The 24146-nt window shown below is 46.2% G+C and overlaps 1 protein-coding gene across 2 annotated transcripts in view; it reads left to right on the top strand.

Moving 5' to 3' along the window:
* The first annotated feature begins 344 nt into the window (after nt 1-344).
* The window catches only part of SLC9A7 (solute carrier family 9 member A7), a 72675-nt gene continuing 48873 nt past the window's right edge, over nt 345-24146 (top strand). For both annotated transcript variants that reach the window (XM_069970831.1, XM_069970833.1), the window contains exon 1: nt 345-721. In XM_069970831.1, coding sequence (XP_069826932.1) covers nt 493-721 — 229 coding nt within the window. In that variant the 5' untranslated portion in view covers nt 345-492. The remainder of the gene's footprint in view (nt 722-24146) is intronic.

Raw genomic sequence — 24146 nt, forward strand, 5'->3', positions numbered from 1 at the left:
CAGTGTCTGATATAGAATCCTGATCTCTACAATACTGGGATCAGCAGCTCTTGGATTCATTGCTTTCTGTATTTCAGGGGGCAATCTCTATAGCAGCCGCCCTGTACTGTCTCCATGCAGGTTACCTAGCTCCCCTGTATGTAGATACATGGTGGTAATAATAATACTAATAATAAGCTGAAGCCCTTCCCGGGGCGGGTCCGGGGGCTGAGCCCAGCAATGCAGGACACGCCAGGGAAGCGCAGCTCCATTAATCGCAATGGGTTTGCGGAGGGAGATTCTGCGCACTGGAGATCTTACTAATTGTCACCGGGAGGAGGAGGAGGAAGGAGGAGGAAGGAGAATGAGGCAGGAGAATGAGGCGAGTGTCTGCTGAGCAGTACAGAGCGGCGGCGTGGGCTCTGCTGCTGCCGGGGAGAGACGTGCAGCTCAGCAGCAGGCGGCAGCAGCATTAGCCTTAGCCGGCAGCAGCATTAGCAGTAAGCCGGCAGCATGCACGGGCTCCTGTATCTGCTCATCCCCTGGATCCCCTGGGCGCGGGCTGAGGACAGCGCTATGGAGGAGATCGCCACGGAGAAGGAGGCGGAGGAGAGCCACCGGCAGGACAGTGTGAGCCTGCTGACCTTCATCCTCCTGCTCACCCTCACCATCCTCACCATCTGGCTCTTCAAGCACCGGCGGGCGCGCTTCCTGCATGAGACCGGCCTGGCCATGATCTACGGTAAGGCAGACAATGCCAGCATCACATAGGTGTCATACACACACTGCGGTTCTGCCCAGTCTGACGCTCCATTCACACTACTTGCGGCAGTTGTGCAGAGAGTGTGTGTCCTGGCACTTTGCAGAGCTGGCATGTTGTGCTGCTGTCACCAGGGGAGTGGTGCTGCTGCTGCTGCTGGGACCTTGAAGCAGTCACTAGGTTGCTCCCAATGTCTTGCAGCATCTTCTGTGAGGCGGATGAGACTTTGTGGCCTAGCTGTAGCCTCAGCATGCTCAGACCTATACAATATTATTATTTCTAGCTCACATCTATCCCTCCTATAACACAGAATAACAAATAACACTGAAGTTGTCATTTTACCAGCGCTGGGCTGTGATTGTTAGCTATGCTAAGCCTGGGCCAATGTACTCCTATTATTATACTGGGTAGAGATTGCCCTTTGAGTAGCGGTTAGTTGCCCCTGGAATGAGTAGCATCAATAGCAGGGCCTGCATGGACCAAATGAGCATTTGGTTGTGTCACTTTGTCTTATCTGTGGAGCAGATGGCTCTGTTGGTAAATCTATAGTACGTCATTCATTCATCCTGCTACTTCTTTCTCCTCCACTTCATCATTGATGACTCCAGGTCTAGCTGGTTCTGCTGCATTGCTGGAGCAGTCGGATGAGTAATACATTGTATTTGTAGATAGCTGTCAGACAGATTTGTACACAAAGTATGGTAGCAATGTTACAGGCAGCAGAATGCATTTGCAGGATATCAGAATTTTGTGGCCTTCTCACTGAGAGGGGGGTCAGAACATGAGCTTTTGTTAATCCTCACCGTTCTTGATGTTTGGCTCCCTGTCCTCACATAAAATATTTATTATTGTATCTTGTTTCGACTGTGTGTGTTTTTTTTTTTTGTTTTTTTTTTCCATGAAAGTGGTTTCCCTTGAACAGTCAGGACGCCAGGCGTTGTGAAATCCGATCTGGCCTGATGTAGACCCTGCTATTGGATAGTATAATAAGGTCTGACTAAGCTTATCTTCACCAAAAATTAGTATGCTGAGGTGAAACATTGCCTCCTGTAACTCCCCATTGAAATGCACATATATTTTATAAATAAGCCAGTTTTACAATAACGCTGCTCTAAGGGCATTTTGATGTGATTATCTGGTCTCTACATCTGAAGTTGTATTTTGTGTACCGTGTGAAAGGATATTTGCAAATTCTTTCAAATGTATAGAATAGGCACATAGATTTCTGAAACAAATCTGCCAGGTCTGAAAGAACCCTTATAGATGATAGTAGTTGTCATGAGCAATTATGAATCCTAATACGTGTGTCATCTCTGGTACCTAAGTAGTAACCAAGAAGAGCAGAATAGAAAGAATGCAACACCATTGTATCCCCAGGGAATTCCCAAGAAAGGAATAATCCACCAAGGGTGCCTGTGCACTTAGCATATGGCAGACATCTGTGTGGCAAAGAACCAGGCTGTGGCGTCCGAGTCGGAAAAAATACACCGACTCCGCTTTAAAAAAAAAAAAAAATCTTCCAAAAATTTTATTATTGAATTTTTTTATAAATTTTAAAAATTAAAATAGTTGTTCCATCAATCTAGGCCCTTATTTATAAAAAAACAAAACCAACAACACAGAATGTAAACACTTTCTTACATACATTTAGTTACAAAGGGTGAAGCATTTTTTCTATATATCTGAAATAAAGCACTGGCCCTATTAGATAAGGGGGGTCGGGAAAAGCTGGAGGTCACTATTTGGCAGCTTGTTTCTGAACTGGTACTCGTATGCCAGTCTTAAAGCCCCACCCCTTTTTGCCAACTGAATTTACTAAGAGGCATACACCCCTTATTAAAGCCAGCCCTAAGCCCGGCGCATGCATTGCATGGCAAACCTACACGTGCTTGGGAGTAGGTGTAAATTTGTATTGTGATTTATGCCTATGAGCAGGTGTGGGAGGAAGCCATGCCTCATTCTTGCCTATTCGTGCCCCTCTACCTGCCCATCAGGTGATTGGGGAATACAACTGGCGTACCCCATGGAAAAGGGGCGAATCTGACCCTTTTCCATGGCGTACGCCAGGTGCGTATGTTAGTAAATGTTCCTTGAAGAGTCCATTCAGTGGAAGAGTCCTTTCTCTTCCTTGATGCTGGATAATTGTGTATGAGCAGCAGTGTAATATGAAGATATCCTGTGTAATATAGAGAAGAAGCCGTAAGTAATGTAGCAGTAACCTCTGTCCTCAGTGTGGTGTTCTCTCTCTGGGAGAAGATTGTGGGGAACATTTTAATGAGGCCCCACCCCCCTTTACCCTGCCAGATTTGCTCGGGGGGCACAGAAATTTACATCTGTTCTAGAGCAGGTGTAGATTTCAGCCACAATTTCCACCAGCCATGATGATTTAGGAGCACAGTCTCTGTTAACAGTTGGTAAATCTGGGCCTATGTCTGACCTCTGTATCACAGGTATCTGGCATTGTTAGCATTTTTCCTTTATGTATGGTGAATATTTATTTAGTAGTGAGTTCTTCAGGATATAGTGGCTGGAGACTAGCTGCAAATACACAAACAGAAGAATTTTCTTTATATCTTATTGACTCAAAAGTCACCTAGGGTCATGTAGGACACTACACTGAAGCTGCTGAGCCAGTTCTACTTTACACCAGTTTAATAAATAAATCCCTTGGCTTCTGATTGGCCATTTAGGAAGGAATCAGAGTTGGTGCCAGATAAAATTGAGCTCTGAGTCAGAGCTGTGACTCCACAGCTCTGCAAAGAACACACAGTTTTAGGGTGCGTTCACACCTACAGGATCTGCAGCAGATCCGCAGCAGATTTGATGGTGCAGATTTGATGCTGTGTTCAGTTATTTAAATGAAAAATCTGCTCCGGATCTGCTGCGGATCCGCAGCAGAAAATACGCTGCGGATCCGGTAAGTGTGAACGTACCCTTACAGTGGTTTCACACATAACAGAATCGCAGCGGATTTCAGGCTGCGAGTTTGCAGCAAAATCCACTGCGATTCCCATACTGTTAGTTAGAATAGGATTACAAACTGGAAGAAGAATTTTCATTCCGCTTCGGGTATTTAACCGCCATCCCCCTTAACCCACCACTGCCTGTTCCCTACTCCCTGGTGTCCCACTCAGCCAATTAGCGCGCTGTCCCACCGCAGGCACTGATTGGCTGAGCGGGACATCAGGATGCCGGGAGCCACAGAAGCAAGCCGGAGCGTGGACCGGTAAGTATTCACCGGCCAGTGGTGGGTTAAGGGGGGCGGCGTTTACATATTCACAGCGGGATGAAAATTCCTCTGCAAGTAGTAAGGGAATCGCAGTGGATTTCTCTGCAAACTCGCAGTGTGACATCTGCTGCAATTGCATTATGTGTGAACCCACCCATAGAGCAAATTGCTCCTTTTTTTGGCTATGCAGCAAGTACTGGTGATGTGCATAAAAAAACAAAACTGTGCTTCACGTTTACCTGCCGAGCAACCAAAAGCTGTATAACATAAATGCAACAATTTAAGGTAAACGGATCACGGACGTGGAATGCATGTACCGGAGTTCCCCCGCGCCCGGACAGCATCTGCTATTAGATGCTGGGAGGGGGGGGAGACTGTATTCATAAGCGCTGCGCTGTAGTAACAGCACTGCGCGGCTGATTCATTACAGCGCGGCGCTTATGAATACAGTCTCCCCCGCTACCAGCATCTAATTACAGATGCTGTCCGGGCGCGGGGGAACTCCGGTACATGCATTCCACATGTGGGAATGCAGCCTTAAAGGGAATGTAACTATAGCAGGTCAAAAGCACAGAAATATGGCCAGTTCCCTCGGAGGTCCCAGCATAATGACAAGTGATGATGTCGGGAGCTCTAATACTGTTTAAAAGTTTGCACTAGTGTACTGACACAGCCGTACAGCTGCTTTTTAAATGAAACTATATCCATATCATTCAAATTAAGACCATGATTTGCATAATGCTGTCATATTTTCCCTTCAAAATAACAGCTGTCCAAAAATGCAAAGAAATACAGGAAAAAAAAAAAAGTTGTGTGAACCAAGAGTGGTGTCACAAAGAAAACTAGGCCTATATTTATGAATTGTGTTAAGTGAAATATTTCCAAGTTACAAGCATTTCTTAAAATGTATCAGTTAAGTGGTAAAGACTCATTAATGGGGGATGTGCTGCTTTGATTAAAAACCTGTTGCCTCTGGTTAAGGCTCACAAGGCACCCACTAGGTTGGGTCACTCATTCTCAGCAAGGGGGATTGTGGGAAAGTGGCTGCCTGGGTCCTGACACTGGCCTGGGTTGCCTACACACCGTCCAGTTTCTGGATTTGCAAACAGCTGTTTGGAGTTATGGATGCTCCCATAGAGTTCTATGGGGTTATCCGTGCCGGAGTTCCAGATAAAAATAGAACAGAATAGAATTCTATCATTTACAAAGCTATTTTCTGGAACAGACCCTCCTAAGGAGAACTGAAGGGTGTCCATGCCTAATAGAAGCCTATGGGTTAGAATATTTTATTATAAGGAAATTTGGATAAATTTGATGGGCGTGTGCATGCTGCATAATAAATAGCTGTGTAACTGTGTAAGACACTCTTGGGGGTACAGTAGCAGAACTAAAGGCCCTATTACACAGAACGAATATTGGATAATTGCGGACAATAATCGTCCCTTGGAATAGAAAGCAACGATCAGCCGACATCGCTATCCTCTATGGGCTGCCTGGACGATCCAGCGATCACCCGCACCCAACTGCTCGCTGCCGCCATGTGTAATAGCGCGGCAACGAGCAGGGAACGAATAGCTAACAAGTGCTGACAGCTCATTTGCTCCTCTAGTCACCCCGTGTAATAGGGGCTTTAGAGTACTAAAATCACCTTGTCATCACTTTGAAGGGTCTTCTAGGTAAACCTAGCTTGCGTATGGCCTAACGCCAAATAATGTAAATTTGTTGTTTACCTCTAGTTTAAGCAGCCAGAGTAATGCTGTTGGGGCAGGGGGGAAATAGAAAAAGAAATAGCATACTTACATAGCCCTTTTCCCCTGCTAGTTTGCCACAGCCCCATTATTCTCCCCAATCTTGTCTCATCTTTGTGCTAAAGAGATGAGTGCCCAGCGATGAACCTTCCTGCACAGCAAATCACTGCCCAGGGATAATGCAACACAGGAGATAAGGAAAAGGGGAGGGGGGGAGGAAAGGTCCCCCCCTCCCCTTTTTCCTTATCGCCTCCTGTGGTGCATTATCTTCCCCCCCACATTTTGAGGTGCCCATTAGGAAACTACACTGAATATAGAGCGCAGAATTCGGTGTTTATGTTTAGTGTGTGGACCATGTTTTTAATGATTAGTTATGTATTAGTTGTCCTACGGTGGTCCAAGTACGTCGGTAAAATAATTTATTTCTGGTTGACCAATAGGTCTGATTATATTAGTGGGTGACGGAAACCTGATATCTGTCATTTGGACTTTTGTGATCAATAGCTGCCTGATGTTACCGATGTCCTAGAGACATCGAGCAACTATGAGACATTGTGTGTGAGCATGGTTTTGCCCACAATGCCCGCAGCACCTGTAGACAGACAAAGTGCTCTGGAGAGTAGAAAACATAGGACTTTTCCTACTCTCCGGATATCCCCTTTAATCCGTGGCGATCCTTGTGAAGCAAGCTTCCTTGCTGAGCCTTTACAAGGTAGGATTAACCCTTTGGTGACCAGTCCAAAATGTCATTTTTTTCCTCCTCTTGTTTTAAATGCCATAGCGCTTGAATTTTTCTACCTACAGACCCACATGATCCCTTATTTTTTGCAACACCAATTATGCTTTGCAATGACAGACTTAATTATTCCATAAAACATTCAGCGAAACCCCCCAAAAATAATTTGCTTGCTGCGAGTTTGTAAACACCGGCCCTCTCTTTAACTGACATCCGGAGCATACTTTACCTTGTCTGCCCTCCAACTACATGTGAGACTCCTGTAGGTCCCGCACAGCCAATAAGTGCATGGCCCATATTTGGTATTGTAGCGTGCATCATTGTCTGATCTATTAAAACATAACTATGTTGTTCCTGTAAGGTAAGATCGCTGATTTTCTTTTCTAATTGTATGTTAGAAAAAAATGGCGATCAAAATTTTTGGTGTGTGTTTTTACCCTCAAAACATATTTGTAAGAAACACAATAAGCCACAATAAGTATTTATATTACCTCCTTTCCCATTATACAAAGTAAAATATAAAAATAAATCATATTATATATCAAAGCGTGCAAAATTGTCCGATCTATTATAATATAACACTTTTGTTCCCGCATGGTAGACAGTGTAAATAAAAAGAGAAAAAATGCCAGAATTTTTTTTATTTTAATTATATATTAGAAACAAATTAATAAAAAGCATTTAAAATTTTTCTTTTACACCAGTATGATACCAATAAAGACTAAAGAGCATTGCACAAAAAATGACACCCCAACTAGTCCTGTTGGTGGAAAAATAAGTGTTTTGGCTCTTAGAAAGTGAGGAGGAACATTGCTTTCATTTGACCTTGACATCCGTGCATCAGTGATCCTTGGCATAAGGGGTTAAGGAAGTCAGTGACAGGATAAGTAACTGTCTCTGAATCATTAGGACCCCTGCAGTATGGCTGCAGAGGTCCTGATCACTTTCTCTGAAAGGTGGGGGTATAGTACTTCCCTCTGTCGGATTGGTGATCTTCACATAGAGTCTGCAGACAAATTGCTAATAATACTGATATGTACATATTGCTGATAATAATGACTGCATATGTAAGCTCCTTAGGGGGACTTGTATAGTGTGTAAATAAAAAAATAAAAATGTTTTTAAGAATAAAAGTTTTAAATCGACCCCTTTCCCATTATATAAATAATATATAAAAATAAAAGAAATACCATATTTAGTATTTTAGCATGCGCCATTGTCCGATCTATTAAAATGTAACAATGTTGTTCCTGTAAGGTAAACAGTGTAAACGAAAAGAGGGAAAAAAACACCAGGATTGCTGATTTATTTTCTTTTCTAATTATATGTCAGAAAAAAAATTGATGGCGATCAACTTTTTTTTTTACACCAATATAATACCAATAAAAAATTATAGCTCCTATCGCAAAAAAATTACTCCAAACCAGCCCTGTAAGTAGAAAGATAGAAGTGTTATGGCTCTTAGAGGGTAAGGAGGACATCCATGCAACAATGACCTTTGGTCATGAAAATGTTAATAGTAAATTTTATTAATGTCCCGTGAATGTCCTTTTGGTGGTTCTAAAGATGGAGCTTTTCTACCTATGTAAAAGATAGCTGTTTGTGTTTTAACGAAAATGTCCTCTTTGAAATGTGCCTAAGGCAATATCTATGTTGAAATACAACGTGCTGAGTCACCTCTTGATTATGCCTCACTGGCTCAGACCAGTGTATGTCATTGGCAGGTTTTTTCCTATTGTATGTGACAGTGTTTTAGGTTAAACATTTTTTGTTGGTTGTGTAGGTATTTATTTTGCTACAATGTGGACTTTCGATTTAAACTTAGACCTAATTGTCTATTTACAGTGACATTTCACTTATTGCTATTACAGCTCTTTTATGGATCCATAGCAATTGAGGAGATCACATCTAGTTTACACCACAGCTTGGGCCGTGCTTTAGGGTGCATTCACATGTACAGGATCTGCAGCAGATTTGATGTTGCAGATTCAATGCAAAGTAATGGGTGATCCACCCAGGGCCGGCCTTTGGGGTGCGCGATCTGTGCGGTTGCACAGGGCGCATCACTCCCGGCCAGCAGGGGGGCACTCGGGCAGAAGAGACAGCTGCACATCTAGCTATAGAAATGTGTGCTGCTGTCTTTGTCTGCAGGAGCGCCAGAACACTATAGGAGGAGGGTGCCGGGCGGCCAGCAGGGGGAGCGATCGCTCCCCCTGCTGGCTGCCCGGCACCCTGCTCCTGCAGACATACAGCGCTCCTTTCTACACCAAAGATAAGTATACAGAGCTGCCTCTCTCTGCCCGGGCGCCTCCAGCGCCCCGACGGCCGAGTGATGTCACTGGAGCGACGTCCGCCGAGCTGAGGAGAGAAGACGCACGGCGGGAAGCCCAGTGAGTTAAAGTGTCTGCTTTTTTGTATGTGTTTGTCAGTGCCTACATTGAGGGAGGAGAGGGGAGGGCAACTACCTACCTACAGCTACCCACAACTACCTACAGCTACCTGCTTATATGGTGGCACAGAGCTGCCTGACTACTATTTGGGGGCATGTATAGGGCATACTGATTATATCTAGTGTTGAGTATTGTCTTATGTTAATGTATTATTATTTTTTACTTGTATGTGGTATTACAGCTTGTCTCTATTCACATCAATGGAACTGGGCTGTAATACTACACACAACCTGAGGACTGGGATGGATCTATCTATCTATATTAGTGTTTTGGGGGGGGGGGGGGCACCATCTACTCTAAGGCCGGCTCTGGATCCACCAGTGGGGCTGTTGCATTGTAGCTGGAGATGGTTATGTGCCCAGGATGCATAACCAAAATGAAAGCCAATGGCTGTTGGCGAGACCTGGGAGCGGCAGTATTGGGGTACAGGGATACTTTGTTTATTATATTCCCAGACCCCCCTGCCTTCCTGTAGTTTTTTTCACAGGACTAAAGCCCCTATTACACGGGGCTATGTTGAGGAGCAAACAAGCGCTGTCAGTGCTCTTTGGCTCCTCGTTCCCCGCTCGCTGACGCCGCTAGTGCATGTGGTGGCAGCAAGCAGGTGAGAGGCGGGTAGCAGGGGGAGCTGCGGGGGGGCTGGCTGGGTGATTGCTAAATTGTCCGGGCAGCCCATAGAAGATAGCGGCGGTCTGCTGCCACCGATCCTGTTCCACAGAGCGACGGCAGCAGATCGTTGCTATCAGTCTTTTGTCTTTCAACATGTTGAAAGACATGCGTCGGCAACGATCAGCCGACATCGTTCATGTTGGCTGATCGTAGCCTTCTATTACACAAGGCGATTATCGGCCGTAGCGGCCGATAATAGTTTTGTGTAATATGGCCTTAAAGCGCAACTATAAAATATTTTGACCATTCAGTTTTAGTTAGCTTAGGTCATGATAAGACTTTTTGCAATACACATTAATAACCTAAAATGAACAGTTTTTTAAATACATAAGGCTGACTATGCCCTTACAGTTCTGTCTGGCTCTAACTTATTTCTGCATTCCTGCTGGACACGCCCCCTCCCTCCAGATCTGTCCTGAGTGTAAGGACTCTGACAGCAGCATCAGATAACAGCCCTGACACACACATAAACAAACCCTCCTCCCCCCCTCCTAGCAGCACGTCCTCCCCCTCCCCTCACAGAGGTCACTAAGCAGAGCTGAGGGTGTTGTGTGTGAGGAGCAGCGCAGGGGAAGAGCTGGATGGAGAGACAAGTGTTTCCAGTGCCACCATGACTCCAATGTACTGCATGAGGGAGAGTGGGTGAGTCACTGAGGGGAGGACTACAAGTCCCAGCACAACACAGCTGTAGTCCTTCCATAGTACATATAACACTCACTATCAGATGTCTGCAACAGGTCCTCCCTCTGTCTGGCTGACATTATCCTACAGTGTTATGAGAGCAGATGACTATCTAATCCCACTGTGTGTGATACCATCTGCTGGGGCTCTGTATCTAATCTTACATTGTGATACTCAGGGGCGGGCTGGGCCGGGGGTCAGGGGGGCATTTGCCTCCCGGGCTGGTCTGCCCCCAGTACATTATAGGGTCGCCCCGTGGCCTCTGACAGCTTGTTTACAGACTGAGGGTCCTGCTGAGGCCGCTTACCGCACCAGCCCTCTCCTGTTTTCATCACCTGAAGAGGGCTGCTGGTGGCCGATGAAGCCCCACCCCCATGATGTCAAGCCCTGCCCCCTGTACGAACTATAAACCTATGGGGCGTATCAGAACACTGCTCTGCAAGTCAGTGTTTTGGCTGCAGGCAGTGTTTTTCCTCCGGCCACTAGAGGTCGCTCTCCTCCCCAGCTGTCACTCCTGCCTCTTAACTAGAGAGCCTGAATACAGAAAAGATGGTGTTCTGCAGGAAGCAAGGTACCTATACAAGGGCAGGCCTACACAGCAGGACATAAAGCAGGTGTAGGGATCCTTGGCTCTCCAGCTCTTGCAAAACTACAACTCCCATCATGTCTGGACAGCCATTAGCTGTTCATACATGATGGGAGTTGTAGTTTTGCAACAGCTTAAGAGCCAAGGTTCCCTACCACTGACATAGAGGATACATATATACAGGAGGAGACCCACACAGGAGACATATATACAGCAGTACATACAGGATATATATATATGTCTCTATCTACAGGAGACATATAAGTATGTGTGTTAGTTTTTTTTGTTTTGTTATTATTTTTACTAATGGGGGCGCACATGTGAGGCATTTTAAAGGGGTACCCAAGCATTTTTATTGTATGGCTGGGGGGGGGGGGTGTATTTTATTATATGGCCGGTCACTTACCTCTCTGGTTCCAGCGCCGTGTCCCGGATCGCGCCGCCCCGTTCGCCTGTCCCGCTGCCGCCTCCTGGTCTGAGCTGCAGCTTGAGACGTCACGTCTGAAGCCGCAGCACAGACCAGGAAGCGGTGGCCGGACGGGACAACAGGCGGCACAATCCGGGACACAGCGCTGGAACCAGAGAGGTAAGTGACCGGCCATATAATAAAATACACCCCCCCCCCCCTCCGGCCATACAATAAAAATAACCCTGGCCTGGAGTACCCCTTTAAGGAGGGATAAACCATGGGTGGGGGATTGCCTGGGGGGGTGGGGGGATTTGAGAGCAAGAATGGTAAAAGCTATGGTGAAAAAAGAGAAACCCCAGTTTCCCAGCATCTTGTAGTCAGTATGATGGAGGTCATCCATCTTTCTCTCCATCTGATACTCAGTATAATGTGGTCACCCAGCTTTCCCAGCATATTGTAGTCAGTATAATGAAAATCACCCAACTTTCCCAGCATCTTATACTCAGTTTGATGGAGGTCACCCAGCTTTTCCAGCATCCTGTATTCAGTATGATGGAGGTCACACAGTTTTCACCCAGCTCTTCCAGAATCTTGTAGTGAGTATGATGGAGGTCACCCAGCTTTTCCAGCATCTTGTAGTGAGTATGATGGAGGTCACCCAGCTTTTCCAGCATCTTGTAGGGAGTATGATGGAGGTCACCCAGCTTTTTCAGCATCTTGTAGTGTGTATGATGGAGGTCACCCACCTTCTCGAGGATCCTGTAATCTGTATGCTAGGTCACCCAGCTTTCCCAGCATCTTGTAGTCAGTATGATGGAGGTCACCCAGCTTTTCCAGCATCCTATACTCAGTATGATGGAGGTCACCAAGCTTTTCCAGCATCTTGTAGTCAGTATGATTTAGGTCACCCAGCCTTCCAGCATCTTGTACACAGTATGATGGAGGTCACCCAGCATCTTGTAGTCAGTATTATGGGGGTCACCCAGCTTTCCTAGCATCTTGTACTCAGTATGATGGAAGTCACTCAGCTTTCCCAGCATCTTGTACTCGGTATGATGGAGGTCACCCAGCTTTCCCAGCATCTTGTACTCAGTATGATGGAGGTCACCCAGCTTTCCCAGCATCTTGTAGTCAGTATGATGGAGGTCACCCAGTTTTCCCACCATCTTATACTCAGTATGATGGTCACCCAGCTTTCCCACCCTCTTATACTCAGTATGATATGGTCACCCAGCTTTGCCAGCATCTTATACTCAGTGGCCGGTAGTCTCTGGGAGCTGGACAGTAAATCTATACTGTGCAGCTAAAAACCATACCAGCACAATCTTGCTAATTGGGACCACTCCAGCCCTTACCTATCATTACGCTCCCCACATCAGTGCAGGGTCAGTAGATGGCACCCCGGACCTGTACTTCTGCTAGCGGCAGTGTTCCGACAGTTTGGATAATGTCTCCAGCCCTTCCTGTCATTTGTGACCAGAGAATTCCTACTGCTCTGTGTGAAGGGGACAGAAGTCACAATGTAAGTCTATGGGACGGTTCCGTGTCATTGATGAACTGTCCAATATATTTATACAGGAAAGTGAGAATTCACTATTCACAAATGACTGGAAGGGCTGAAGATGTTACTGTTGGAACATCGCCGCTGAAAGAAGTATGGGAGCGGGTGGCCATCTACCTTCCCCGCACTGATGCAGGGAAGAGTGGTCCTTGAAGGATGGGCCGCTAGCCGGCTACTCATGGGCCAGTGCTGTGTGCTTGCCCCCCAGGCTAAAATTTGCCAGCCAGCCCCTGGTGATACTGTATGTTGGGGCTGTATCTGATCCTGCTATGTGTGATACATCTGCTAAGTTGCTGCTCAGTGAATAGAGGGAGCCAGCCAGGGAGATGAGGGATAGGCCACGCCCACATTCAGTCAGCCAGGGAGATGAGGGATAGGCCACGCCCACATTCAGTCAGCCAGGGAGATGAGTGATAGGCCACGCCCACATTCAGTCAGCCAGAAGAAAAATTCATTTATTCTTCTGAGCCAAACAACTGGTGATATCTCAGCGAGCGTACAAGCTATCAACGCAGTTTAGGGCTCTTTTTAAAAGGTAACACGAGGGCTTTTTATTTGAGGAATTTCATTTTTTGGCTACTGAAATTATAGTTGCGCTTTAAGTTAGGCCCAAAAACCATAGTTACAGCACAGATTTCATTTTGATGGCTGTAAACATAAGGTTTTTTTTAAACTGTTTTAAAACATATAACTTACCATTCTATATCTTTTGGTTTAAAAATTAAAAACCAGCATGGTCTACTATTGCCAATAGACTTTAGGTAATGAGTGAAACTATGGAAAACATGTCTGTAAGCTACTACTTGAACAGTTTGGCTTGTGTACTGATGTTATCAGTTATGGGTGTGTTGCATAAATGGTACACACAGATTAGTTGATTTTCAGAATAATGGCTAAGTATTTAACCCCCTACCCACACAGCCACTTTTGACATTAAAGGAGTACTCCGGCGGTTTTGTTTTTTAGGGTACAAACCCACTAGCCGGATCCGCAGCGAGTCCCCTTGCTGCGTATTTGCAGCGAGACTCGCTGTGGATCCGGCCCCTATTCTTTCAAAGGAAGACAAAATCGCAGCAGGAATGTACATCCCTGCTGCGATTTTGTCTGCAGCCCGTCCCATTAACCCCCCGGCCGCCAGACATTATACATTACTGGGCCCCCGTTCCTGCTTGCTTCGGGGCTCCCGGTGTCTTCACAGCCCGCCCGGCCAATCAGTGCGCTGCAGCGGGGCAGCGCACTGATTGGCCGGGCGGAACGTGCCGGGAGCCGCGGAAGCAAGCAGGAGCCGGGATCAGGTAATGTATATCCTGCCAGCCCCCGGCCGCACGATCGCCCCCAGCCCCCAGCCGCACTTTCGCCCCCGGCCATCATTGCCCCCGGCCGCACTTTCTCCCCCGGCCGCACCATTGCCCCCAGCCCCCGGCCGCACCATTGCCCCCAGCCGCACCATTGCCCCCAGCCCCCGGCCGCACCATTGCCCCCAGCCCCCGGCCGCACCATTGCCCCCAGCCCCCGGCCGCACCATTGCCCCCAGCCCCCGGCCGCACCATTGCCCCCAGCCCCCGGCCACACCATTGCCCCCAGCCCTCGGCCGCACCATTGCCCCAAGCCCCCGGCCGCACGATCGCCCGCAGCCCCCGGCCGCACGATCGCCTGGCGGTGGGGAGGCCGGGGGCTGCGGTCGATCGTGCGGCTGGGGGCGATCGTGCGGCCGGGGGCTGGGGGCAATGGTGCGGCCGGGGGCTGCGGGCGATCGTGCGGCTGGAGGCAATCGTGCGGCTGGAGGCAATCGTGCGGCCGGGGGCTGGGGGCTATCGTGCGACCGGGGGCTGGGGGCTATCGTGCGACCGGGGGCTGGGGGCTATCGTGCGGCCGGGGGCTGCGGGCGATCGGGGCTGCAGGGGGGCTGGCAGGATACAGTATACATTACCTGATCCCGGCTCCTGAGAAGTTGCCTATCATTGTAATTGTGCTGACTTGAGGAACATCGATAACATGCCAGTTTTACCATAGAGCAAATGTCATGAACACAAAGCCTCCAAAATTTAAGAACATTTTTTTTTTCATTTTCACTGCTCAAATAATTTCCGGTTTCACAGCCTATTTTATGCAAAAATGTGGTCATTGCAAAGTACAATTGGTACCACAAAAATAAGGGATCATGTGAGTCTGTATGTGAAAATGCATATGTTATGGCCTTTTAAACACAAGGAGGAAAAAACAAAAGTGCAAAAGTGAAAATTGGCCCGGTCATCAAATGGTTATGGGTAAATTAAAATGTCTGTGTAATTAAATTGCCTTGTCACTGATCATGACCTACAGCTGTCTTGAAATTTTCAGGGACTCTTGATAGGACGTTAATATTTTATATGATGTAGTTAAGTGTTAGTATTTTTTATCTCATTGCCATTGAGTGTTCCACACTATTTCTCATAGGACTGATAAAAACAGTAAAGAGAAAATGTTACTCATAGCTGTAGTAGCATAAGATTAGGGTTAGTTTTTTTGTTTGTTTTTTTTAATACACATTGTGGGCAATTTATGAAGACTAGCAGTGTTTTTACATTTAAAAAAAAACAAAAAAAAAACTGGGATTAGGTACACTAGATGCATTAAGAGGTGCAAGCACCTTTATACATTTGGTGCATTATTGGCTGAACGTGTGCCATTGCAATAAATCTACAGTAGCTTTGAGATGGTATAGATCTACAACCATGTCTGTCAGGCCAAAGGAGCCCACTTTCTCAAATGGTCCTTTTAGACAGAACGATTATCGTTCGAATTTGCACAATAACGATCGCATTTGAGCGATAATCGTTCCGCGTAAACACAGCGAACGATCAAGCGACGAGCGAGAAATTGTTCATTTTGATCTTTCAGCATGTTCTCAAATCGTCGTTGATCGTTCGCAAAAAATTCTCAGATCGTTCCATGTAAAGAGTCTTTCAACGATTTCACCTATGTGTGAGATAGGCTTAAGCGATCGCAAAACGATTTTTCTGTACGATGTATGGTTCCGTCTAAATGCTGATCATTATAAAAAAACACATCGTTCATTCAAAATCGTTTAATTGTGCGAATTATCACGCCGTCTAAAAGGACCATTAGTCTGTCCACCTTTAGGGCTCATGCACACTGAGCAAAAGACGAGGAATTAAAGAGGAATCTGCTCTTATGGCTCATGCACACTGAGCAAAAGGCGAGGAATTGAAAAATAATCCGCTCTTAAATTCTGCTTGAAATTCCTCCCGTAAAAGAATGAACAGGGCAATGTCTCATTGTGTTCAATGGGATTTCCACTCTGTTGTTCACACTGCAGATTTTTCTGCCGCAGATCTGCTTTCCGCTATAGAAGTCAATGGGGCTTGAATTCTGCTTAAAATTCTGCTAAAATTCTGCTTGCATTCCGCTTGAATTCCACTCGAATTCTGCTACTATTCTGCTCGGAGCTGAATAAGGGTATATGCACGCTGAGCAATTCTCGAGGAATTGAAGCAGAAAGTTTTCAGGCAGAATTCAAGCAGAATTTAAGCCCCCCATTGACTTCTATAGGATTCCTCTAGCAGATCTACAGCAGGAAATTCTGCCGCTTTTTTTTTTTTTCTTTAAAAAAAAAATGTAACTATAAAAAATAAGTGGTTTTATATTTCTTATTTTTTATTTGGCATGTGGCATCAGTGTTTTAAAACGCGTGTGTTCCCGTGCTAAGCGGGATGACTGGGAGGAGGAAATGCAGCCTCTGCCACCATCACCCCCATCCTCTGCCCCCCTTTTGCCACCATCACCCCCAGCTTCTGCCCCCCTTTTGCCACCATCACCCCCAGCTTCTGCCCCCCTTTTGCCACCATCACCCCCAGCCTCTGCCCACCTTCTGCCCAGGCTCTGTAGTGAAGCTGTCTGATGTTTCATGTATGTGTGTGCGTGTGTGTATATGAGCTGTCTGTATGAGTGCGTGTACGAGCTGTCTGTATGAGCATGCATGTATGAGAGTGCATGTGTGAGTGTGTGTGTGTATGAGCTGTCTGTAGGAGAGTGTGTGTATGAGCTGTCTGTAGGAGAGTGCGTGCATGAGCATGCATGTAGGCGAGTGCGTGCATGAGCATGCATGTAGGCGAGTGCGTGCATGAGCATGCATGTAGGCGAGTGCGTGCATGAGCATGCATGCAGGCGAGTGCGTGCATGAGCATGCATGCAGGCGAGTGCGTGCATGAGCATGCATGCAGGCGAGTGCGTGCATGAGCATGCATGCAGGCGAGTGCGTGCATGAGCATGCATGCAGGCGAGTGCGTGCATGAGCATGCATGCAGGCGAGTGCGTGCATGAGCATGCATGCAGGCGAGTGCGTGCATGAGCATGCATGCAGGCGAGTGCGTGCATGAGCATGCATGCAGGCGAGTGCGTGCATGAGCATGCATGCAGGCGAGTGCGTGCATGAGCATGCATGCAGGCGAGTGCGTGCATGAGCATGCATGCAGGCGAGTGCGTGCATGAGCATGCATGCAGGCGAGTGCGTGCATGAGCATGCATGCAGGCGAGTGCGTGCATGAGCATGCATGCAGGCGAGTGCGTGCATGAGCATGCATGCAGGCGAGTGCGTGCATGAGCATGCATGCAGGCGAGTGCGTGCATGAGCATGCATGCAGGCGAGTGCGTGCATGAGCATGCATGCAGGCGAGTGCGTGCATGAGCATGCATGCAGGCGAGTGCGTGCATGAGCATGCATGCAGGCGAGTGCGTGCATGAGCATGCATGCAGGCGAGTGCGTGCATGAGCATGCATGCAGGCGAGTGCGTGCATGAGCATGCATGCAGGCGAGTGCGTGCATGAGCATGCATGCAGGCGAGTGCGTGCATGAGCATGCATGCAGGCGAGTGCGTGCATGAGCATGCATGCAGGCGAGTGCGTGCATGAGCATGCATGCAGGCGAGTGCGTGCATGAGCATGCATGCAGGCGAGTGCGTGCATGAGCATGCATGCAGGCGAGTGCGTGCATGAGCATGCATGCAGGCGAGTGCGTGCATGAGCATGCATGCAGGCGAGTGCGTGCATGAGCATGCATGCAGGCGAGTGCGTGCATGAGCATGCATGCAGGCGAGTGCGTGCATGAGCATGCATGCAGGCGAGTGCGTGCATGAGCATGCATGCAGGCGAGTGCGTGCATGAGCATGCATGCAGGCGAGTGCGTGCATGAGCATGCATGCAGGCGAGTGCGTGCATGAGCATGCATGCAGGCGAGTGCGTGCATGAGCATGCATGCAGGCGAGTGCGTGCATGAGCATGCATGCAGGCGAGTGCGTGCATGAGCATGCATGCAGGCGAGTGCGTGCATGAGCATGCATGCAGGCGAGTGCGTGCATGAGCATGCATGCAGGCGAGTGCGTGCATGAGCATGCATGCAGGCGAGTGCGTGCATGAGCATGCATGCAGGCGAGTGCGTGCATGAGCATGCATGCAGGCGAGTGCGTGCATGAGCATGCATGTAGGCGAGTGCGTGCATGAGCATGCATGTAGGCGAGTGCGTGCATGAGCATGCATGTATGAATGAGTGCGTGCATGAGCATGCATGTATGAATGAGTGTGCATTAACGATGAGAAAATGTACAGTAGTAGTTAAATGCTTTACTATGCTCGGCTGTCAGCCCGCTGCATTTGAGCTCCGCTCCAGGTGTCTGGAAAACCTGGATACAGTCCTGAGAGAAGTTCCCTAGAGCTGTACCCACATTTTCCAGACACCTGAGCATAGCAAAGCATTTAACTACTACTGTACATTTGCTTCTCCCAAGTGTGCAGGCATGAGCTGTCTGAATAAGTTTAACAACAATACTATGTGCATGCGGGGGATGGGTGGTGAGAAGTGCGGGAGGTGAATGTGGGCAGGCGAGCTGTATGTGGTTCTACAGCAGGTTGAGGTGTATTAGAAGGTTCTGCAGCAGGTTGAGGTGTACTATTGGCTAGGGACATGCTTGTTGTATCTGGACTGCTGTGCAGACAACAACAAAATGGCGCTGCCCAGCAGTACACATAATAGCACCTTTCCCCTCTTTTCCCCTGTGAAAAGAGGAGGGAGGTGATGATGTCACTGCAGTTGAGCAGGGACTGCCTCTTTTTTTTTTTTTTCAGCAGCCAGATTTCAGGCTGCTTTTACCAGCAGTTTTCCTGCTGGAGCACCCCCTGGTGGCCATCACTGGGAAATATGGAAAATTAGATTGAACAGAGGAAATATGGAAAATTGAAGAATGAACAGAGCAATGTCTCATTGTGTTTAATTGGATTTCCGCTCTGTTCACACTGCAGAATTTTCTGCTGCAGATCTGCTTTCTGCCCAAAGAAGTAACATGTCACTTCTTTGGGCTTATTCTGCTAGAGAAATCCTATGGAAGTCAATGGGGCTTGAATTCTGCTTAAAATTCTGCTTGAATTCCACTTGCATTCTGCTTGAAATCTGCTCAAAGTCTTCAAGCTTCTATTCTGCTCCTATTCTGCCAGAGCAGGAATTTCAAGCAGAAATCTTTCCTCTTCAATTCCTCGTCTTTTGCTCAGTGTGCATGAGCCCCTACAAAGAGTGTTCAGAAAGGCGGAAAGTAGAGACAAGTGAACTGGGCCTAGGTTCGGGCTTGTACGAACCCGAATCATCGGCATCTGAATCCCGCTGTCTTCCCAATCCGTAGGGAAGGTGGAGACAGGTCATAGGCTTTATCCTTGTTTTCCAGGCGGGACTCAGACTGTCTCCACCTTCCCCATGGACCAGGAGCCAAATGCCGATGGTTTGGGTTTGTATGAACCTGAACCTCGGCCCGGTTTGCCCATCTCTAGCAAAAAGTTGCCAAATGTTGCCTGTGGAAAGATTTGTGATTTTTGCCAGAAAACAGGCCTACAGCCATCTTAAATTCTTCCCTTTTGTGTTAAATTTTGTTTTTCAAAAACTATTAAAAATAGCCTCATGTATAACTGTCATTTTATTGGCATTGGGCTTTTCACTGGTAGTAATATACAAAGCTTTTCTGTTGAACAAACCAAAAGGTTAGAAATAGAAGAGATCTTTATTAACCCTTTCACGACTATGGGTGATTGATACCTCGATGCCCAGGTCTTTTTTGGACTTCAGCGCGGCTCCGTTGCTGACAGTTGTGACTGGTCCTCAGCTATCACTGACAGCTGGGACCCGCCACAGATGACACAGGCGCAGCTTCTGTGCCTGTGTCATCCTGCATTGTAAACTAATGTTGCTGCAGTGACATTATTTACAGTGCAGTGGCAGGAGGGGTTTAACAAATAAACATAAAAAAAGCTATTTAAAAAAAAAAGCTGCATCAGACTGACCATGTTTCTAGCATAGAGACCGCTGTCATTACCATGTTTTTACTGTAAATTTTTTTACTGTAAATTTTAAGTCTATATGGGACTTAAAAAAGTGTAAGAAAAAAATTAAGTGTTTAAAATATTACAAAGTCTTCCCCCAATAAAGGGTGAAAATTCTCATTTCTCACATAATTTTTTCCTTTTTACAAATAAAAGTATGTTAAAAAAATGTTCCTACAAGGAGTATTGTTCCCACAAGGCGAATGTAAACAAAAAGAGGAATAAAATGTGAGTATTGCTCACATAGAACAGAAAAAAAATAAAGCAATCAAAAATTACCATGTACACAAATATTGTATAATATCAGTGATATCAGCACTCTGTTACCTGAAGCAGACTCTGGTTGCATGTCACCAATAAGACAGCATAGAGGTAAATATGAAACACTGACTGGGACCCCCATAGTCTCACTGCAGGGGTTTCAATCTGTCAGTGACAGGAGTCGCTTCTGTGACTGACGCAATTAAAGCAGAGGTTGGTACAGATCATGATACATAATTTTGAGAGGTCATTAATTATACTGTGCAGCTTCTTCTTCTATGGTTCTGTGTTTAATGGAAATGTGTAAATGCACCATAATGCCCTACAAATTGTTCCATACTTCCCCTAGTTCAGTGTTCAGAACAGCTTATCACATGTGTTAAAGAGGTATTAGCTACAAATGCATCTCAATAAAATAGGATATCATCAAAGTTTTTGTTTTTCTTTTCAGTATTTAATTTACAAAGTGAAACATCATTACCAACAGAACTTTTTTCTAGTCTTTATTTCTATTAATGTTGGTGATTATGGCTTACAGCCAAGGAAAACTTAGAATTCATTATCTCGGAAATTTTAAATAATTAAAGGGGTAATGCGGCGTTTAACTTTTATTCACTAGATAACACACATTACAAAGTTATACAACTTTGTAATGTGTGTTATTTAGGTGAATGGCCCCCTTCCCCGTTTTCCCCCCACCCTGTGGTGCATTATACTTAAGTGTTCGCTGTTGACCCTGGCTGCCATCTTGTGTTGACGAAGTCATCTTCGGGAGGCTGGCCGAACAGCTCCAGCTGTCCCTCATGCCGCCCCCCCTCTGTCACGTCATCAGCGGCCAGGGTCGACAGCGAACACTTAAGTATAATGCACCAACACTTCCGGGGTGGAGGGAAAACGGGGAAGGGGGCCATTCACTTAAATAACACACATTACAAAGTTGTATAACTTTGTAATGTGTGTTATTTAGTGAATAAAAGTTAAACGCCACATTACCCCTTTAACCCAAAACACCTGCAAAAGCTTCCAAAGCATTTAAAATTGCTTAAAAAGTGCTTTAAAAGTAGATTTTGCGGACGTACGGACGGTGACGGCATGTAATGGATTGTTTCCCCACCCAGCGCGGAAACTCTTTGAATCGATGCGGCACTATAATGACAGAGCTATGGCGATTCAAAGAGTTTGGGCCCTATTCCACCGGAGGATTATCATTCAAATTATCGTTAAATCGTTCGAATCTAAACAATAATCGTTCGGATGAAATGCAGTTAATGATTAACGGCCGAACGAGAAATCGTTGATCGCTTTATAAGACCTGGACCTATTTTTATCGTTGCTCGTTCGCAAAACATTCGCATTGAATAAGACGTCGTTCGGTCGTTCGCAGTAGATACGAATGCAGTAGCGAAGAAATAGCGAAGAAAAAACAATCGCAAATACCATCATAAGTAACGATTATTGTTCCATGGAAATGAGTGAACGTTTTCAGGTCTTTCGCAATAGCGGTCGTTTGAAATTGTTAATCGTTAACGATTATGCGAATGATAATCGTCGGGTGGAATAGGGCGCTTTCTCTGCTGCCAGCATGGTATTGATACATCACGCCAGACGGGGAAACAATCCATTACAGACATTCACCATCCGTAGTTCCGTAAAAAAAAATGGACGTGTGAATACAGCCTTAGGGCCCTATTACACCAACAGATTTTCTGACAGATTTTTTTTAAGCTGAAGCCTGGAATGGATTTAAAAAGAGGCAAAATCTCAGTCTTTCCTTTGTGACCTGTTCTATGTTTATAGTCCATTTCTAGCTTTGGCTCAAAAAAAAAAAAAATCTGTCAGATAATCTGTTTGTGTAATAGGGCCCTATTCCACGGGACGATTATCATTCGCATAATCGTTAACAATATACGATCCAAACAACCGATATTGCAAAAGACCTGAAATCGTTCACCCATTTACATAGAACGATAATCGTTACTTATCGTTCTTGCAGTCGTTTTGTCGTTGCTATTGCGTTCGTCACTACGAACGATTTGCGAACGAGCAACGATAAAAATAGGTCCAGGTCTTATTAAACGATCAACGATTTCTTGTTCGGTCGTTAATCGTTAACTGCTATTCAACCGAATGATTATCTCTTAGATTCGAATGACTTAACGATAATCTGAATGATAATTGTCCCGTGGAATAGGGCTATTAGTCTGGTTCAGTAGGTGAACAATTGTGTGGAAAACTGCTGACTTGACAAATGTCCAGAAGGCAGTCATTGACAAACTCCACAAGGAGGCCACTAAAGTTCATTGCTAAAGAAGCTGGCTGTTCACACAGTGCTGTATAAAAGCATATTAATGAAGAGGTGAGTGGAAGGAAAAAATGTGGTAGAAAAAGCCGCACATGCAGCCGAGAGAGCCGCAGCCCTGATAGGGTTGTTAAGAAAAGGCCATTCAAAAATTTAGGGGAGTGGACTGCCGCTGGAGTCTGTGCATCAAGAGCCACCACACTCAGCCGTATCCAGGACATGGGCTACAAGTGTCACATTCCATGTGTCAGGCCACTCATGACCAATAGACAATTTCAGAAGCGTCTTAACTGGGCCAAGAAGAAAAAGAACTGGACTGTTGCTTGGTGGTTAAAGATGTTGTTTTCAGATAAAAGTAAATTGTGCATTTTGTTTGGAAATCAAGGTTTCAGAGTCTAGAGGAAGAGCGGAGAGGCACACAATCCAAGCTGCCTGAGGTCTAGTGTTAAGTTTCCACAATAAGTGATGGTTTGGGGAACCATCTTATCTGCTTGGGTAGGTCCACTGTGTTTTATCAACACCAAAGTCAGTGCAGCAGTCTTCTAGGAAATATTAGAGCACTTCATGCTGCCCTGTGCTGACAAACTTTTTGGAGATGGAATTTTTGCTTTCCAGCAGGACTTGGCTCCTGTCCACACTGCCAAAACTACTACACACTAATACATGGTTAAATATCCACAGTATCACTTGACTGGCCAGAAAACTCACCTGACCTTAAAATGACTGTACCACAAGGCCCAGGCTGAAGCACTGGAGGCGTGCCGACCCACCCTTAGTGGGAGAAAACCCCCACCCCTCTATGATAGGGTTGCATTGATTCTAATGGAGTCACGTCATGGAGGGGCTGGGGTTTCTTCCCACTAAGGGTGGGCCGGCCTGCCTCCAGTGCTTCAGCCTGGGCCTGGTGGTACAGTCACTGTAACCCATGGAAAATCTATAGGCTATTGTCAGGAGGATTATGAGAGACACCAGAGACAACAATGCAGATGAGCTGAAGGCTGCTATCAAAGCAACCTGGGCTTCCATAACACCTCTGCAGTGCCACAGGCTGTTCACCTCCATGTCACGCCGCATTGATGCAGTCATTCATGCAGAAGGAGCCCCCACCAAGTATTGACTGCATTTACTGTACATTTCATTAGGCAACATTTCTGTTTTGTTTTTTTGTTTTTTTTTCCACTTTGTCTTATATATGTCTATATAATATAGTCTAATTTTCTGAGCTGATTAATGTTGTGCTTTCTTTCGCATTAACACTAGAAAACGTTCACTCTGTCTGTAATGTTTCACTTTTTGAATTTATTTTTTTTCTTGATTTAATTTGTGATGCACTTGTATGTAATTGCATTTACTGTTTATCAATAGAATATGGCATAGGAATGTTAGCATGTCTGTCATCACAGGGTTCTATGTAGGCCA

Source organism: Dendropsophus ebraccatus, chromosome 5 (assembly GCF_027789765.1).
Source record: "Dendropsophus ebraccatus isolate aDenEbr1 chromosome 5, aDenEbr1.pat, whole genome shotgun sequence".
NCBI classification, from domain to species: Eukaryota; Metazoa; Chordata; class Amphibia; order Anura; family Hylidae; genus Dendropsophus; species Dendropsophus ebraccatus.